Source organism: Actinia tenebrosa, unplaced genomic scaffold (genome assembly GCF_029948245.1).
Source record: "Actinia tenebrosa isolate PJP-AT-01 unplaced genomic scaffold, QUT_ActTen_1.0 PGA_scaffold5__44_contigs__length_20552954, whole genome shotgun sequence".
Lineage (NCBI taxonomy): Eukaryota > Metazoa > Cnidaria > Anthozoa > Actiniaria > Actiniidae > Actinia > Actinia tenebrosa.
Window position 1 is genome coordinate 7,971,024 of NW_028292582.1, and position 19,559 is coordinate 7,990,582.

General features: G+C 38.9%; 2 protein-coding genes and 1 long non-coding RNA gene across 3 annotated transcripts; all 3 read left to right on the forward strand.

The window, feature by feature from the left end:
- Window positions 1-7,000: 7,000 nt before the first annotated feature.
- LOC116289872 (uncharacterized) lies at window positions 7,001-8,359 on the forward strand. The gene is made up of 3 exons (XR_004196387.2): window positions 7,001-7,089; window positions 7,881-7,915; window positions 8,298-8,359. It is a non-coding gene; the product is annotated as an uncharacterized LOC116289872 (long non-coding RNA).
- Window positions 8,360-8,754: 395 nt separating this feature from the next.
- LOC148906443 (lactadherin-like) lies at window positions 8,755-16,711 on the forward strand. Its single transcript, XM_089038033.1, has 11 exons — window positions 8,755-8,836; window positions 8,949-9,165; window positions 9,863-9,964; window positions 10,430-10,623; window positions 12,249-12,402; window positions 13,055-13,374; window positions 13,750-13,921; window positions 15,236-15,317; window positions 15,690-15,736; window positions 16,183-16,437; window positions 16,629-16,711. The coding sequence occupies exons 2-11, from the start codon at window positions 8,967-8,969 to the stop codon at window positions 16,709-16,711; spliced, it is 1,608 nt and encodes a 535-aa protein (XP_088894159.1). The 5' UTR covers window positions 8,755-8,836; window positions 8,949-8,966.
- Window positions 16,712-18,121: 1,410 nt separating this feature from the next.
- Window positions 18,122-19,153, forward strand: LOC116289879 (dopamine receptor D1-like). Its single transcript, XM_031696821.2, has one exon. The coding sequence runs from the start codon at window positions 18,122-18,124 to the stop codon at window positions 19,151-19,153; it is 1,032 nt and encodes a 343-aa protein (XP_031552681.2).
- Window positions 19,154-19,559: the final 406 nt, after the last annotated feature.

The following is a 19,559-nucleotide window of genomic DNA, read 5'->3' on the forward strand; positions in this document are numbered from 1 at the left end:
ATGGGAGGGGGGAGGGGGGGAGGGGGGAGAGGGGATATGATCTAATAATATTATCTAATAATATGATCTAATGATATGATCTAATGATATGATCTAATAATATGATCTAATAATATGATCTAATAATATGATCTAATAATATGATCTAATTATATGATCTAATAATATGATCCAATAATATGATCTAATAATATGATATAATATATGCTCTTATAATATGATCTAATAACGTGATCATGAGCCCTGTGTTCAACGGTATAGGCGTTCGTACCGTGACCATGCCGCATTCTTTTTCGTAACTATATTCCTATTGGCCGTTACGAGGTCGACGAAAAAACTGGGTCGAGTTGAAATTGCAGTGCATTGTGGGGCTGGCGTCTATCTTTTGTCCGGCTAAACAAGCCATCCCAGTTTGTCCCTTAACGTCGGAACGGCTTGTAGGTGCATAAGTAAAGGTCTAGGACTAATGGTATCCAAATTGCATTGGAAATATTTTAATGAAAAAATCAGGACTGAGGGATTGGACTGGACATCGATTGACTGGATCATGGATTTTAAAAAAACCTTTTTGTCAGATTTTCAGCTTTTGAATGGGAAAGGATAATCTTAATCTATAGTAAAGACATGTCCAACCTCTAAAATTTGATTTATGCCTCTGGATTCTGAAATTTTGGACTTTTTTTTAATTTGGAAAATCCGGAACTGAGCATAGCTGGACTGGACTGGACATCAAATAAGTGGATCTTCGGATCGTAAAACATTTTCTATTCCCAATTTGCAACTTTAATCCTATGAATTTTATTCCTATATCGATAACTAGTAATTTCGTGCTAAGATTGAGCCTAAAGAAATAAAAGTTAAAAAATTCTCATAATTTGAAAATATTATATTGGATCTTAGATCGAAAAACAAAATTTGGTTTCTCCTCCCCTGTATCCGCCCGCGTCCCTATAGAGCGACCTGGTGAACAAGAATTTGAGCGACTGCCCGAACTCTTCCAGCAACCAACCAACTAATTAACCGAGTGGGATGGGCGGTGGCATAAACGAACCATTGAACAACAGATGAACGAACAAACTATTGTAAAACGAAGGGCCGAAAAATGGACAAACTATAGAATAATCGAGCTAGCGAATGAATGATTTAAAGAGTAAATGATCGAAGAGAGGGATGGGCGAAAGAACAAACGCACAGAAGAACAAAATATTGTTCTTAAAACTAAAACGATCCACTAACTAGTTACGATTCTGTTCAGTCTAGCGTGTCGATGTCGAGCCAAGTCTTTGTTCTTGGGCTTCACCTGGTTTGCTGTTATGAACCTTGGTCTGTGTGTCTCGACAGCAGGACCACTGAATACTTACTTGTCCAAGTAAGCATGTACTGTAGTTATAAGGGTATCGATGGTGCTAGGTCTCAGCTGATAAGAGTTTTTGAATCTTAACATTATCTAGTCGTCAAACACGGACTAACACGTGCTGTCAACCAGAAACAATTCTATTGAAAACTTGTGGTTCAGCTGTTCAACATTCTGCACGAGACAGCAATTAATGACATCTAGTGAAGTAAGAGAATATGTTAGGGCACGGGGATAGCTTGGTGATTGCAAAGTTTTAGGGGTGGGGGAGGGGGTGCGGTAAGGGTTAGGCTCCGTCGCAACTCTATTCACAGAACCGATCAGAACCCGAGTAGACATGTTCAGAGATGGCACATTAGCAGCGCACACAACCCGTGCTTTCCGAACACCTGAGGAGCCATTTTAATTATAAAATTTGAAATGTATAACCTACTGATTCTGATGTACGTGTGTGTGTTTTATAGTCATCCACTTGACCCCCCTGCCAGCTGCACAGGAGACGTCAAGTACACAACGTATTTGAACAGTGAGGAAAATGGAGAGCGTTGTTTTGGTGGGCAGTATCGAGCCTTCTTTTACCAGGTACACATGCTGGTATTTTCTAAAGCAATAAGCAGAGTTATGTCTAATTTATTCTCTTTAAACACCTTGTAAAAATGCTCTAGATTATACAAAACCTTGGTTCTGCTCCGGCTGGTGGCTCGGCTCCCGCTTCCGGTTCCCAAGAGGAAGTTAGTGAAAGTTCTTCTTCTGGCTCAGAGCAAAAAACCGGTGCAGCTCCAGCTTCCGGTTCCGAAGAGGAAGTTAGTGAAAGTTCTTCTGCTGGCTCAGAGCAAAAAACCGGTACAGCTCCTGCTTCCGGTTCCCAAGAGGAAGTTAGTGAAAGTTCGTCTGGTTCAGAACAAAAAAGCGGTGCAGCTCCAGCTTCCGGTTCAGAGGAGGAAGTTGGTGGAAGTTCTTCTTCTGGCTCAGAACAAAAAACCGGTGCAGCTCCTGCTTCCGGTTCAGAGGAGGAAGTTAGTGAAAGTTCGTCTGGTTCAGAGCAAAAAACCGGTGCAGCTCCAGCTTCCGGTTCCGAAGAGGAAGTTAGTGAAAGTTCTTCTTCTGGCTCAGAACAAAAAACCGGTGCAGCTCCTGCTTCCGGTTCAGAGAAGGAAGTTGATGGAAGTTCTTCTGGTCAAGGAAAGAATAGTAAGACAATTGCTGCTAATTAACTGCAGAAGAAAGTGTGCAAGGGATTCTGGTAGTAGTAGTAAATGACGCTATAGAGTGTGTGCAACCATGTGATTCAAAATCCCTTGAGATATAAATAACAATTATAATGAAAAACGTAACCGCTATGTTGGTTAATCTAACAAGAGAATCTAATGAGGAATGCTTTGTTACCGTCAACCAACATGGCGGCTGTGACGTAACATGCACCTGCTCTATAATGCAAGTGACCTATACGAAATGTCGACGTCATCGCGCACGCGCAACCACGCAACATTGTGATATACGATTTTATAGAGCACGGAACTCTTTGCAGCCATGACAAATATTATCTTTACCTTTCTAGTATGCACCACTGTGTCTGATGTGATCTTGGTGGTGGATGTGTCTGGTAGTGTTGGCCAGGATAACTTCAAACTTGTCCAGGAATTTCTCCGAAAATTTGTTGACCGATACGACTTTTCCGAGGGAAATTCAAGGCTTGGTATTGTTACCTTTGACGAGAACTGCTATGTGGACCTGACTTGGACTGAGAGTAGCGGCTTGACTGTGGAAGAAATAAAACAAGTAAGCTGGATCATGTTACTGATGTTGCTATTAGTCGTTCAGAGGTTAACTAAAAGACTGGGTCCAGTTGGATTTGTAGTGCATTGTGGGGATGTTTAAGGGGACGGAAAAGACGCCATCTTGGGACTATTTCAGACCACGAGTCATTCCCTAGAATATCATTTCATTGTCGTGCATGAGAAGACACGTGAATATGAATATAGCTCAAACAAAGAATCTTATTCTCAAGAGAATGACACGTGGTCTGAGATGAGAAACAGTGATCACTTATCCAATCAGAATGCGCAAACATGCACGCCGTCGCAGTAACAATTACACATTTGACATATTATTAGTTTTTTATAAAGATTTATGTGGTTTGATAGGTAATAAACAACCTTAAGTACACTGCTGGATCAACCCTGACCGACAAGGCACTCAAATGTGCGCGAGATAACATAATTAAACCTTCTCAGAGGGAAGGAGTTCCTAACACAGTCATCGTCATGACTGATGGAATGAGTTGGAATGGCCAGAGATTCCTTCCTGCTCCTTCACAAGAACTCAGGGTGAGTTAGTAATACGATAACCAATCATAGTGCTTGTTCTTTATAGGTTTAACATTGTGTTTGTTTTCCAGGGTATGGGCTCCAAGATGCTATTGGTGTAATTCTACCAATAGTAGTGCTTGTTCTTTATAGGTTTAACATTGTGTTTGTTTCCAGGGTATAGGCTGCAAGATGCTATTGGTGTAATTCTACCAATAGTAGTGCTTGTTCTTTATAGGTTTAACATTGTGTTTGTTTAACAGGGTATGGGCTGCAAGATGCTATTGCTGTAATTCTACCAATAGTAGTGCTTGTTCTTTATAGGTTTAGCATTGTGTTTGTTTTCCAGGGTATAGGCTGCAAGATGCTGTTGGTGTAATTCTACCAATAGTAGTGCTTGTTCTTTATAGGTTTACTATTGTGTTTGTTTAACAGGTGTAATAGACAACGAAACCCCTTTTTATTGGATTATTTGTTTTTAGTTCCTGTTTAATGTTTGTGTTTGATTTGTAATCTGATTCTTTAGCGTCCCCACGCGCATATAAAAGTAATTTAGCATCGTTCTATAATAGTTAGTTTTTCCTAGTTTTCCTAGTGTTTTGAGTGTATTATTGCGTGCGTTAAATTCAAAAGAAGCGTAGCCCTTGGCAAACGGGACCGATATGTAAGTACAATTTTATTAGTTTTCTTAATTAGCAAAGTTTCATAACCCATTTAGTATATATACAAATATTGATCTGTTTTAATAGAAATCGAATCTAGAGTACCTTTTAGCCCTTCACAGTGGTAGCTTTAATTTGATTCAAGATTATATAATGATTTTAAGTGCTTCATGAAATGTATTAAAATATTTAGTAAGTTTCGCTCTCGTATTGTATTTGCAGTTTACGATCATTCTACGTTAAATCACGAAAGAGATTAGAACCTTGCTCTCCGTGGTACTATTGTATTGATCAGTAAAGTATCCCCGAAAGCTCTTCAGTCCCTACCACATGATCTGGTCCCGAAATTCGAGACATGTCATCCTGGTAGTTACAACAGGGTATGGGCTCCAAGATGCTATTGGTGTAATTCTACCAATAGTAGTGCTTGTTCTTTATAGGTTTAACATTGTGTTTGTTTTCCAGGGTATGGGCTGCAAGATGCTATTGGTGTAATTCTACCAATAGTAGTGCTTGTTCTTTATAGGTTTAACATTGTGTTTGTTTTCCAGGGTATGGGCTGCAAGATGCTTGCCATTGGTATTGGTAATGACGTTGACCCTAATGAGCTTCAAATCATCACTGGTGATCCAGACCTCATATTCCTACGAAGTTCCTTTGAAGATTTAATTAAAGACGCACCAAATATGCTCAATGATATGATTGAAAAGGCATGTGTTGCTTAAGGAAGATTGGCCTCAAGGGTGACACGTGAATATGTCAGTTTAATATATTCTACGAACATGCATGATGAAAACATTAAGAATATATTAAAAAATATAATGATTGTGATTCTAACAACATTAATAATCAAAAAGATGATGGTGGTGATGATGGTGATGGTGGTGATGGTGGTGATGGTGATGATGATGATGGATGATGGTGATGATGATGTTGATGGTGGTGACAGTGATGGTGTTGATGATGGTGATGATGGTGATGATGATGGTGATGATGATGGTGATGATGATGGTGGTGATGGTGATGATGATGATGGTGATGGTGATGGTGATGATGATGGTGATGATTATGGTGATGATGATGGTGATGATTATGGTGATGATGATGGTGATGGTGATGGTGATGGGGTTAAATAAAGCATTTTGTTTAACAATATTTATACCTTTACGATTGAAATAGTCTTAAAGTATCAATAAGTATTAATGAATAAAATATAAAATTAAATCAATAATAAAATTTTACAAACTACAATATCTGTATAAAGCAAACATTTAGAAAAGCATAATATTACAGAAAGTATAGAAAGAAAACGTTTTATTTAGCGATGTTTTATTTCTCTAAGTTCTGTAATAGCTGTATTACTTTTACATTAGTACCAAGAAATACGAATAAAATCGTAAAAAATAAGAAGTATTCAGTGTTAAAAAAGAGACTTAATCCGTTAACATCCAACAACATTAATTTTTACACAATCAAGAAAAAATATAAATAAACTAGGAATATAAAATAAACTGGGGTTATAAAATATTTTGCTGTTAGGTACTTCTAAGAACACTTGATTATCTTTGAGTGAGTCGGAGGCAAAGTTTGAGGTAAAACATATACACGGTTAGACCGAATAACACGATCGCCGCCATGTTGAAATACGAGGTCATGAATAATATATGGATATTTTGAGGCTATAAAATGCAGAAAAAGCTAGAACTCCACCCCCTAGTAGATAAAACACTTGAGAGTATACTACATATCTTGGGTCCTTTGTAAAGCTCTTTGTGTGCTGTAGGTGTAATTGTCTTAAGTGGCGTTCGGCGGTTTTTCTGTTTTGTTCTTCTGGAAAGCCGCAACGAGCTTCTTGTTTAAAATTAAGAATATTAGTAAAAAAGAAGGGAGGAATGAAGGAAAGAGAGAAAGAAAGAAAGAAAGAAAGAAAAAGAAAGAAAGAGAAAATAGGAGAAACGAAGAGAGCAATGTCGAGGGGAAAAACGAAGGAAGAAAGACGAGCCTATAAGAAAATGGTGTCCTAAACAAACAAACAAAAAAAAACAAAACAAACAAAAAAAAAAAAAAAAAACTCTCAACATAAATTAGTTTATCAAACTTTCATGTATTAGATAAGCAATAAATAAAGAAATAAGCACAATATTCAACAGTAATTTTCGTTTTCGTTTTATGGTTTTGTGTTGAGCCTTAAAAACATTTTCTATTTAAATTTGAACCACGACTAAAAAGCTGTAACAAAACCAATAAAAATACTGGCGATGATTGCATAACACAAAACAGAAGGAGCAATTCATATCTTTCTTTTATTCTTAGTTTAAGCTTTATAGTTTTATTTCAAGTATAACACAATTGAATCACACTACAAAAGGTTGTCGGCAAACACTATGCCATTGTTTGAAGTTAGACCACATTAGTGAGAAACATAACACAAAATTCTTCAAGTTCTTCAATTCTTCAATTCTTCAACAAATTATAATCACTAGAGTCTTATCAAATATTTCGCTTCTTATTGGTCGTCTCTTACCAAGGTCATTAAAACTGTTTACCGCTTTTCTTATGTCTGTCTTGTTACAAGTGATGGTTCTTATTACAGATTGGTTGCTGGTAGTACAATGGAATAATGACAAAAACACCTGGAAATGAGATGACTGCCATAATGTTCACAACTGTGGTATGTACTGGTTCAAGGGATAGTTGAGTGAAAGATACAACATGCGTTTTGCTTTAAGCTGCTTCGTTCTTACCTTGTTGCTTGATCATGTGAGAGGTACGGAGGTGTTGTTTTTGTTTTATTTTATAATTTGCGGGAGGAGTTGGAATTGCTTTTCTCCCGAAGGAACGAAGGAAGAAATAAGGAAAAAAAAATATAGGAAGGAATGAAGGAACGAACGAAGGAAGAAAGGAGGAAGAAAGAAATGAAGAAAAGGAGAAAGGAAGAAAGGAAGAAAGGAAGAAAGGAAGAAAGGAAGAAAGGAAGAAAGGAAGAAAGGAAGAAAGGAAGAAAGGAAGAAAGGAAGAAAGGAAGAAAGGAAGAAAAAAAAGAAGCAAGGAAGGAAGAATCGAAGGAAGAAAGAAAGGAAGAAAGGAAAGAAGGAAGAAAGTATGGAAGGAAGGAAGGAAGGAAGGAAGGAAGGAAGGGTAGATGGAGAGAGAAACTAAAAGATGAAAGCTTGGCAATTCCATGCGTACGCTTAGTATTTAACGGCGTTTCGCTATCTCCATAGTTACGGGTAACAATTATTGTTAAAATCCTTGACGTGGACGAGGAAACCAAATAAATAAAAATTACGTCTTCTCAATGTCCTCGTCTTCAATTCACTTTACATTCCTTTAATATCTTTTTAACACCGATACCTTTAATATGGATTATACTTCTTAGGTGTTTACACTGAAATGAAAGTGCAACGACCTTTTCTCTATTCCAAACTCCACATTCCTCTTATTCCGCTTCATTATTTGACATTGAAAATTTCACCATATTAGATAAAGTTTATGTTTTTCTTTTTTTCTTTTTTTCTTTTTTTCTTTTTTTTCTTTCTTTTTTTTCCATTAATTCAGGCAAAGAGCACCACACAAGGAACAAAAGATCCACGGTATGTTGGGTTGAATTTTTTTTCATAATTTAACAGCTATTTTTCTAAGCCTATAACAAAACATAGCTTAGTCTAGAGCTGGATCCACTTTTATCGTTGCGCGCGCGGTGGACCAATTAACGTAAACAGGCTGGTAGGAATCGTTAATCAGTTAGTGAGAACGTTCTGGACTAAACGTAGTGTAGGTGCTTTATACAATTATTGGAATGTTCTGAGCCTTTGTACAATGAAACACAGTAGTACTCTCTAGAATATAGGGTTTGAATAATCACGTGATGGTAGCCATGACAGGTGGCAGGAACAGTTGAATCTGGTCAAATCTGGTATATCTAGCTGCTAGTGTTTTCTTATAACATACATGATATGATTGGTTTGTGTTCAGTTGATTCCCAAGCTAGAGATAACGACATCTCACATCAACGTTACATCTGCAATGAGATCAGGGTGAGTCTTGAAACTAGTTGGAGTTGTATCCATTTTTATGTGTCTTCTCACGTGCAACCGTTAAACAAAGAAATCATACTCAAGGGTATGACACGTGGTTTTTTGTTATATGTTTAATATTTGTTTTTAATTGTAAAGTATATCGCAATTCAGCCAGCCCGGAGGCTGCAATGAAGCTATCCATCCATCCATGCATCCATCCATCCATCCATGCATCCATGCATCCATGCATCCATGCATCCATCCATCCATGCATCCATGCATCCATGCATCCTTAGTTATTCATTTATTTATCTTTCTTTTAGTGCGCGATTCCAATACCAGACAGACATTAGACACAGTCCTGTCTCCAAGGCAGATGGGCGTGGTGTACACGTGACCTGGATGCTCGCCCCATTCCTTCTCTTCAAGGGGATTTCTTCTTGGTTTGGACCAAAACCACGTGTGCAGCGAAATGGTGACAGCGTCACGTTTGTGGTAAGCTTATTGTTGTTTACTGTGTTGTACGAAGTAACGCAATCCCGATCCAAAACGATGTTACCAATCAGAATAGAGCAAACTTGAATATCCATGGATATCTATATTTCAGTTCCAAGAGCTTATCTGGATGCAAGATGCGTATTTTACATTTGATGTGATCTTTAACCACAACTCGATGTTAAAGACAGGCCGACATCACGTGATCACCCCAGTAGAACTTCGTTATTATAAAGACTATGTTGAAGACTCTACAGACAAAGTAACCAGCAAAGGATTGCTGTACACTGAACCTCTTGTCACGCATGAGATGATCGTGGAAGTACCTGGTAAGGAATGTATATATTTTACATCGATTGCTGGGAATGCCTGCTCAGTTTCCCAAACAATAGGCACTCTACAACTAATAGGCCATTTGCAGTACATAATCACATGACTGTTATGCTGGATGGCAACAAATAAGAGAGCTTCCTTTATTCAAATGACGTTTGCTGGATTACTAATGCCATATACAAAACCTTTCCAAAACGTTTTTCCCTTCTAGGATATATTTTAGATTTCAAGTTATAAAGCAACTTCAAGTTTGTTTAATTGCCATCCAGCAGTGCCTTCCCTAAGATACCTTTGGCTTGTGAATGTGAATATATATGAAATATATGTTTGTACTGCGGTTGTAATGTATCAAATTGAGCTGATCGTCACAGTATATCAAGCAACTTATGCAGCTGAAAATTGAAAGACTCAGAAAAACTTCTGAGTCTTGAACGGGATAGCACGTGACAGTTTGTTGCAATATATTGACAATAAGAACTTTATTTTTGTGGAGGGAGAAAAATCGGAGAACCTTGAGAAAAAATATGATGAGCAAGAGAGAAGATTTATAAGTCCGAGGATTGAATCCATGGTCATTCGCAGCGCACAACACCTATGCTTACTGGCAAATGTATCGTATTGGTTTCCCACCTAATCCACATCCCTGGATCCTCCTTTGATGCTATCTAAATTTGATCTTATCTATCGTTTCAGGATGTTCGTCGGCGCTTGGGATGGCGTCGAAGGAGATCTCTGATTACCAGATAACAGCATCATCTAGCTACTCTGATGTACAGCCATCACAGGCTAGAGAAGGTATGTACTTTAATCCGTCCCATCCCAGCGATCCATCTATTCCATCCGTACATCCATCTATTCATCCATCTCATCCCAGCGGTCCATCTGTTTCATCCGTACATCCATCTATTCATCCATCCCATCCCAGCGATCCATCTGTTTCATCCGTACACCCATCTATTCATCCATCCCATCCCAGCGATCCATCTATTCCATCCGTACATCCATCTATTCATCCATCTCATCCCAGCGATCCATCTATTCTATCCGTACATCAATCTATTTCATCCATCCTATCCATCTATCGATCCATCCCTTTCCCTCTTTTCCTTCCAGTCATCCATAATTTCCAACCTCCATCCATCCCTCCGTCCATCCATCCACCACATGCACCATCACATTTCATTCATTCCATATCATCTATTCATCCCATCCCATTCATTTTCCCCACAAGAAATTGACATTCAAAACTCTCCATTCCAGATGATGATGCTTGGTGCGCCTTCACCACTAATGACCAGCAGTACATCCAAGTAGACTTCCTGTTCAAGACACGAGTCACGCGCATCGTCACGTATGGAAGGCGAACCAAACTCTTCTGGGTAACGCAATACTCGCTACAGTACAGCAGCGATGAAAAGAAATGGCAGCATTACCAGGAGAATGGATTTACTAAGGTAAGAATATTTTCTTTGCTAGTCTGAGAGAAGTAATTCTCTCCGTTAAACCAAGGATATCAATTATTTATTAAATTCTCTATTGATTTACCTTTTCTTCTGCTAATGCTGATTGAAAGATTGAAGCGTGTGAACAAGTTCATGCTAACCGACCTTTTGAAGCGTGTGAACTAGTTCATGCTAACCGTCCTTTTGAAGCGTGTCAACTAGTTCGTGCTAACCGTCCTTTTGAAGCGTGTGAACTAGTGCTAAGCGTCCTTCTGAAGCGTGTGAACATGTTCTTGCTAACCGTCCTTTTGAAGCGTGTGAACTAGTTCATGCTAACCGTCCTTTTGAAGCTTGTGAACTAGTTCATGCTAACCGTCCTTTTGAAGCGTGTGAACTAGTTCATGCTAACCATCCTTTTGAAGCGTGTAAACTGGTTCTTGCTAACCGTCCTTTTGAAGCGTGTGAACTAGTGCTAAGCGTCCTTCTGAAGCGTGTGAACAAGTTCTTGCTAACCGTCCTTTTGAAGCGTGTGAACGAGTGCTTGCTAACCGTCCTTTTGAAGCGTGTGAACTAGTTCATGCTAACCGTCCTTTTGAAGCTTGTGAACTAGTTCATGCTAACCGTCCTTTTGAAGCGTGTAAACTGGTTCTTGCTAACCGTTCTTTTGAAGCTTGTGAACTAGTGCTAAGCGTCCTTCTGAAGCGTGTGAACAAGTTCTTGCTAACCGTCCTTTTGAAGCGTGTGAACGAGTGCTTGCTAACCGTCCTTTTGAAGCGTGTGAACTAGTTCATGCTAACCGTCCTTTTGAAGCTTGTGAACTAGTTCATGCTAACCGTCCTTTTGAAGCGTGTGAACTAGTTCATGCTAACCGTCCTTTTGAAGCGTGTGAACTAGTTCGTGCTAACCGTTCTTTTGAAGCGTGTGAACTGGTTCGTGCTAACCGTTCTTTTGAAGCGTGTGAACTAGTTCGTGCTAACCGTTCTTTTGAAGCGTGTGAACTAGTTCGTGCTAACCGTTCTTCTGAAGCGTGTGAACTAGTTCATGCTAACCGTCCTTTTGAAGCGTGTGAACTAATTCATGCTAACCGTTCTTTTGAAGCGTGTGAACTAGTTCATGCTAACCGTCCTTCTGAAGCGTGTGAACTAGTTCATGCTAACCGTCCTTTTGAAGCGTGTGAACTAATTCATGCTAACCGTTCTTTTGAAGCGTGTGAACTAGTTCATGCTAACCGTCCTTCTGAAGCGTGTGAACTAGTTCATGCTAACCGTCCTTTTGAAGCGTGTGAACTAGTTCATGCTAACCGTTCTTTTGAAGCGTGTGAACTAGTTCATGCTAACCGTTCTTTTGAAGCGTGTGAACTAGTTCTTGCTAACCGTCCTTTTGAAGCGTGTGAAATAGTTCTTGCTAACCGTCCCAGTTCCATAATGCAATGGCAATTCGACCGTGACGTTTACTCACCTTTGGAACGGCTGCTAGATCTCTTTAGCTTGTACGCAATACATGACAAGTTTTGACCTCGACAAACACAGGTCATTCCGTCAGGCGCCATATGCGCAGAACGATAGGAAATATGGTCCAGCCATGGATTACAGCTATTGCAAATATCTCATTCAACATTTCGATGTTACATTCTCTAGGTTTACCAAGCGAATCAAGATCGCTTCACACCCAAGTCGTATTGGCTTCACGAGCCAATAGAAGTGTACAGTTTACGAATAAGACCGCTGGCCTGGGAGAAGCTGATCTGCATGCGCTTTGAGCTCTATGGATGTAGAATTATTGGCTCACCATGTATGTATTATAATGTTACATTGATCAAGGGTGTTTCAGGGGGGTGGGTGTAAGGAGATTTACACTCCCGGTGTTATCATAAGTCCCACTAGTTTTACAAGTTTTGTGAGGTGATCGAATGTTTAAAACGATTACGATGAGACGCCATTTCACTCATACGATAACCATTCTTATGGGACGCCATTTCAATGTTTCGCCATGTCTTACCAATTACGTGCTGTACTAAGTCAGTACCGTACGTTTCTTACTCGTACAATAACCATTCTTATGGGAAGCCATTTCAATGTTAAGGCATGTCGTACCGTGTACGTGCTGTAAGTGAGTACCGTACATATGTTTCCCACTCATACGATAACCATTCTTATGGGAAGCCATTTCAATGTTACGGCATGTCGTACCGTATACGTGCTGTAAGTCAGTACCGTACGTTTCCCACTCATACGATAACCATTCTTATGGGAAGTCATTTCAATGTTACGGCATGTCGTACCGTGCACGTGCTGTAAGTCAGTACCGTACGTTTCTTACTCATACGAAAACCATTCTTATGGGAAGCCATTTCAATGTTACAGCATATCGTACCGTGTACGTGCTGTAGGTCACTACCGCACGTTTCCAACTCATTCGATAACCATTTCATTTCATTTAATAGTGACGTGCATCGAACCACTCGGTCTGGAGTCAGGAGATATTCCCGACGAAGCGCTGACACAAAGTACCAACGCCTCAATCTACGCCTCTCGCCCAGAAGATATTCGTCTTAATAAGAAGGTAACAGAATATCCCAACGGGTGGCAGGCAGCTTTGGGGGTGCTGGACTATCTACAGATCGATTTTGGGTCGTTACGAAGGGTGACGAGAATAGCGTCTCAAGGTGGCCACGATGTACCGTATTATGTCAGCGGCTTTAAGCTCAAGTACAGCAACAACAGTATTGACTGGGTCTGGTATGAAGTTAACGGAGTCGAAGAGGTAAGACGATTACTCTTTTGAAATTATTTTGACTTCTAAAACATATATTAAAAAACTAATAAAAAAACTAATTGTTTCAACCATCATTTCACGTTAGGGTTCTTCCGCCAGGTTGATACTCCACACGCACTACCAATACGTGCTATATTTTTATCGAGGGTTAGCCTCGAATCAGTATTGACATATTCACAAATACCATTGGTAAAGTGAAGAATGCAAAACTTCAACAAAACAAACACTTTGCATTTCCACGGACCTTAACTAGAACACGCGAATATTCTGCACAAAAATGAGGCTAACCCTGAGCAACAGAGAACTCAAAACTGGAGTATTTGAATTTTAATCTATATTTTGTTGTTATTGTTATAAACACAGGAAATCAAGGGACCTAAAGACAGTTACGAAGCAAAACGTCCAATCATTTCAAAACTTGCTGCCCCATTCGTTTGCCGGTACCTTCGAATAATTCCAATAGCGGCTGCCTCTCTTAAAGTCATGCGCGCTGAAGTCTATGGGTGTAGTGCTGAACAAATTCCACCATATAAAGGTAAGTGAAGTTTGTGAAGGAATAAATGGGATGTCTATTTATGTTTCATAAATCTATATTGCCACCATTTTGCTGGGTGACCTGGCGTATTTGTCGCGCGGAGGCTGGAAAACACCCTATTGGGTAGACAGTAAACCCATGCAGTTACATATCAACGGAAATAATACCAATATAGAGAAAAAATATTAGAGAAACCATGTGGAATAGAGTGAAGGCATTAAACCCGTGAAATAAAAATTACTAGTCGACGTGTAATGACTTCACTCTAGTCAAACAGACACAAAAGAAAACAAAGGAATTAGGGTCTACTAAAGTGTGTTAGTCTAATATCTATTGCACGGGTTAAATGACTTCACTCTAGTCAAATAGACACAAAAGAAAACAATGGAATTAGGGTCTACTAAAGTGTGTTAGTCTAATATCTATTGCACGGGTTTTATGACTTCACTCTAGAAAGTCTTGTCAGTTAACTGTTCCTATAAAGCATTTCAAACCAGTCAAAGAACAGCTCGATTTTTCGTATTGCAATTGTTTGACTTTTGATGTTAAGCTGGTGTAAATAAGCAATCATGAATAGTAGTTCACTCTAAAAAGATTACCAGGGATAAAGAAAAAAAGAATGAACAATGAAAAAAATATCTGAATAGTGTGAGATTCGAACTCACATCCATCAGAAATCAAAAAGCAAAAATCGATTCCACTTTGCCATACCCCCTAGACATCCGCAGAGCTGAGGCGTCGTATGGACTTCGGACCTGACGGCGATTAAATCCTTCTGCCCTTGGGTGTACGAATTACGCAAGAAAATGTTCTAGCCGAAGCATCAGGGGAGAGACCAGCCGGCCCCCAGACCATATCGGCTAATCCCTTGCATCTCTGCCACGCACGGAATCGGTTGAAAAAATAATGTTAAAAAGTCTAGTCTATCCGGTGCATTGTTTTCACGGCTATTGTTATGCTGATTCACCTGGAACCGTGGTCCAGTGGAAAAAACGTGGGCATCGACTTTACTGAGTCAAGCCCGGTTAAGGGAGGTTAGTACATGGATGGGTGACCTAAATATCATACCTACTCATTTTTATTTTTTCGTCTTTCTTTCTTTCTTTCTTTTTTTATTTTTATTTTTTGTCTACTTTAAAAATAGATACAAAACTTTAATGTTTTTGCTCTGTTATTGGGTAACATTATTTTGGACATACCCTAACCCAGTCCTGTCTACCCAAATGCTTTGCCCAGTCTCCAAGCGGCTGGCTAGCACCCAGTTTCCCACTCATTTCTCAGTCAATTAAAATTTTTCTTTTCTTTGTTTATTAGGTCTTTCAGAGTATTCTCGGCGCTCGTTCATTCTGGACCCGTCTTCTAACCTACTGTTTGTATGCATGTACACGGCCAACAGGTAATCACTGTAGCGTAGAACGATGAGTTCAAGGATTTTTAGACCCAAGAACGGCGTCCTATTGTAAAGCCAAACTTCTAAGGCTCAGGTCAAACGTCAAACTTCACATGAGCCGAACCTAATCAAAACAATGGACAACAAGGCGGTCTTCTTTGATGTCATTAGGTTCGGCTCATGTGAAGTTCGACGTTTGACTTTAGTCCAAGTCCAAGAAATAAAATATAGAGAATTGAATCTTACCTATTTCCCATTCCAAGGCTACAGTTGTAAAATACTCTAATTTCGAGTTCGCCTTTGCTCAGTCTTAGCTTTGATTGTGCACAAATGTCTTCTTTCCTTTCATTAAGGTCCATTTTTTCTTTTTCTTTATAGATTTGAAAGTAGCTGCTTATCGACAAGGGACGGCAAGGAATGGAATGGTATGTACAAACACGTTACTTGAAATATTTTCCAATGTGTTAACTACAATAAAAAATAATTTGTGATTGGTTAAAAAAACGTATTTTTCTTGACTCTTGAATCGCTTCTCTTCAAGGTCCTCTTCTCTTATTTATCTGTTAAATTTCGCACTCGATTTTACAATATCATTGTATCACTAATATTGAGTTTTGTTCCATATTGGAAATAAAATGGTTCAGTCAATAATAGAGATGTATTTTTAATGTATATATAAATAATCCTATTGTAAGAGGCGTTGAGATTAATAGCTATTATTATTAATAGCTTATATATACTAGATGGAATTCCTGTGAATTCGGCGGGAAACTTTGGCGCCAAAAACATCTTTCATCTTTCTCTCTTTGTTTTCTTTTTCTTTAATCTTTTCTTTTCTTCTTCTTTTCGTAATTTGTCGGAATGGTTGCAGGAATCGAATCTTTTATCATCAGTATTGTGGCGTACAACCCAACACTTCGCCATCTTTACGGGTTAGATCGAAGCATGAACTACTACAGAAGCAATGATCAAGGCGACACGTGGGTTGTTGTTTCGAGTGAGCTTTACAACAAAATGAGACAGAAGTATGCGCTGACTATGGCCAGCGGTATCCCTGATAATGTTACGAGTACCAGTCCTCCGGCATTTTTGTCCATCACCTCAGCCAATGGAATGAAATGGGGAGGTAGGTTGGCAGCTATTTATCGCAGAGATCTCTGTTTTGACGGACGGACGGACGGACGGACGGACGGACGGACGGACGGACGGACGGACGGACGGACGGATGGAAGGATGGATGGATGGATGGATGGATTGCTTTCTCGCATGACATTTCGTTGCCAGGGCAATATAATCTTGTACTTTCCTCATTTTCAGCTTCAGGGGCTGGAATTCATTTGATGGCCGCTGGCTCTAACACGTGGACGACTGTGGGCTCATGGAGTTGCTGTGGCAACTAGCTTCTGATATCCTACACGTATTTTGTTTTTTATTTCTGTTTTCTGTGTTTCTATTTTTGTTCTTCTTCCTTTCCTTCAATCTTGCTATTGTTTCTCTCTCTTCCTCTTTATTTTTTCTTTTTTTCATCTTTTTTCTTCGAGTCTTGGAGAAAACTACACCGTCAATTATATGTTGGAACGCATGTTTCATATGATAGATAATTGTTAGACGATGGACAGTTTTAGCACCTGGAAATCATTAATTTTCACTAAACATTTTTGATTGTGACTACTGCGTATTAAAGGAATTATCTCAAATGAACTGCTGTTCAAATGGTCTTTTCCGCAATCAGCTCATTTCCCAGATGACGTCAATGGGCTACTTGCAACAAACAGTCACTGATATATAACTTAAATAACGAATATATCAATTCAGCCGAAGGTCCCTTGGGGAAGGATTTGCTGGATGGCAAGACAAACTGAAATCCAAAGGAGAACTTTACAAGGGAGAAAAAGTATTTTTGAAAAGGTTTTGGATACGACATCAGTAATTCAGAAAAATATTTTTAAATAAAGGAAGTCAAATTTTTTTGCCATCGATCCAGTAACAATAACGTGTCAATCTATTGCAAAACGCCTATTGCATTATCAATCGTTACAGAAAATTAAGTTTTTCAATTTAACCTGGGATTTCATTTTGTGTAGATTTGTATAATTTACGTCTTTACGTTTTTCTGCATTGTTTGTTCACTGAGGAAAAAAACGCATAGCGAAACAGAGTGAAACTTTAATTCTCTCTTAATTCATTTCTCTTCATTTCTTCTTAGACATAAAATATCTGTAGAAAATTATAGCTTGATAGACTTGACATCCTACAAGTCTTAGAAAGCTGTGATTCTCTATGTAAGGTTTTGAATGACAATCATCGCGCGAGAACGATTCATCAAGAGCCATCAAGGTCTACTTGATGAGTAGTTGACAAGGTCTAAAACTTCATTTCCTTTTCTCTATTTAAGGTTTTTTAATTACAGGAACCAAATACCAATCAGTTCTGACATTTGCCTCTATTCATTTGAAATGAAAGGACGAGCTTTTTGCCCGGCTATTAAGTAATCTCAATACGTAAAACCAATAAATCGTACTCCGATTTAGCATGTTAGTCCAGATATAGCTAGGGCTAGCTTCAGTACGTTGTCAGTACTCATTTCTTTAGCAATTGTAAGAGACAGTGGTCGAGAATAATTCAAATTCTGTTGGAAATGTTTTAAAAATTGGTGTAGTTTTTCGGCAAAGGATATAAACACGTCAGTGGAAGCGTTATAACTAACACTAGACGCAACATTCTGCCAGCTTAAAAATTTTGGAATTCTCTTTTTCCATTGACTAAATTTTGTAACGAAACTAGAGAACAATTTCGAATTTCTTCCATAAATGCCAATGAAGAACGGGTCGTCGTCTTTGGATGATATTCAATGCAGCGCCATAAACGTTTCCATTTTGTCAGAACATGTACCAAAATGGACGTCTTGGTTCTTCATCACGTGGTATGTACTGACGAGTGTCTTCAGCATCTTTTTCAATCTTGGTGTTTTTGCATTGTTTTTCCAACACAAGCATCTTCGAAGCGTGGGAAATTCATTTTTCATGTGTCTTGCTTTAGCGGACCTTCTGATTGGTGGGCTCGTCATACCTTGGAAGATCACGTGCTATCTTTCTTCTCCTCCACCAATAGAAATCCGTTTCATGGTCGTTTTGGCAGATTACCTCCTAAGTACCGCTTTTCTAAGTATCTGTGGGCTCACTTACGATAGATATCAAGCTATTATTCATCCACTGACATATGCTTCTAAAGTCAATTCCAAGACCATCAAATTTGCTTATGTCCTTATTTGGGCATTACCCATAATACACTTGGTGCGGCTTGTTTGGTATCTCTCCCCAGGAATAACTGCGTCTTCTAGTGACTCGAAGTTCTCGACGTTCTTAATTTCTTGCATGATAATCGTAATATTAACGGTACTATTTGCCTATTGTCGCATTTACCGTGAAGCCTGCAATCGTCAAACCCAAGTTACTGACATCCAAATAGCAGGACTAACCGGTAAAACCAGAAAAACTGGCAAAACCAGAAAAACAGGTAAATCCAGAATAAATAAAGCGTTTCGCTCTTGTTTAGCGGTGACATTGTGTTTTGTCGGCTGTTGGATTCCAAGGTCTGTTTTTCTGGGCAGGAGTTTTCTAAAGTATCCACGTTCTCTTGCGTGGGATCTGATAACGTTTGGTCTAATGGTTTTATCATCTAGTCTTAACCCTATCCTGTACTCTCTATATAGTCATGATATACGCACTGTTATTCTAACATCCAGGCTGTTCACTGTTTTGATGAGGAAGAAACAAGGAGAAAAAGTTTGGGAACATCGTGGGATTATCCTTAACAAAAAGGAGATCCAGGATCGGATTTAGGGGAGGGGTGTAGGGGGAGCGCACCCCCCTTCCCCCCAGATGTGCTGATATCTACTGCATTATTGGTGTTTGAGTTTGTAAGCAAAAGATGTACCCCCTCCTAAAACGAAATTCCTGGATGGTGCACCCCCCTAGAAAAAATCCTACATCCTTACTGGGATCTAGAAGCTCACTTGAAATAAGAATAAACTTGTAATATTGGACAACAAAAATAAACTAGACAAAAAGATCTCATAGCTTAATATAATAAATAGCAAAACAAATGCTGAAACAAAATCTCAGAAGGGTAAGGGGAATTGTTTTTATTTTCTTATTTTTTTTGAAGTCAAATTTGAAAATAATATAATCAGATATATAATCAATAAGCTCATTAAAGAGTCATTAGAAAGTATTTTAACATCATCAA

Excerpts from the sequence above, each read along its gene's own strand:
- LOC148906443 (XM_089038033.1), top strand. The coding sequence starts at position 8,967 with ATGCAAGATGCGTATTTTACATTTGATGTGATCTTTAACCACAACTCG. Across the intron at positions 12,403-13,054 it reads TAGAATTATTGGCTCACCAT|TGACGTGCATCGAACCACTC; the intron begins GTATGTATTATA and ends TTCATTTAATAG. Across the intron at positions 15,318-15,689 it reads TGCATGTACACGGCCAACAG|ATTTGAAAGTAGCTGCTTAT; the intron begins GTAATCACTGTA and ends TTTTCTTTATAG.
- LOC116289879 (XM_031696821.2), top strand. The coding sequence starts at position 18,122 with ATGCCAATGAAGAACGGGTCGTCGTCTTTGGATGATATTCAATGCAGC.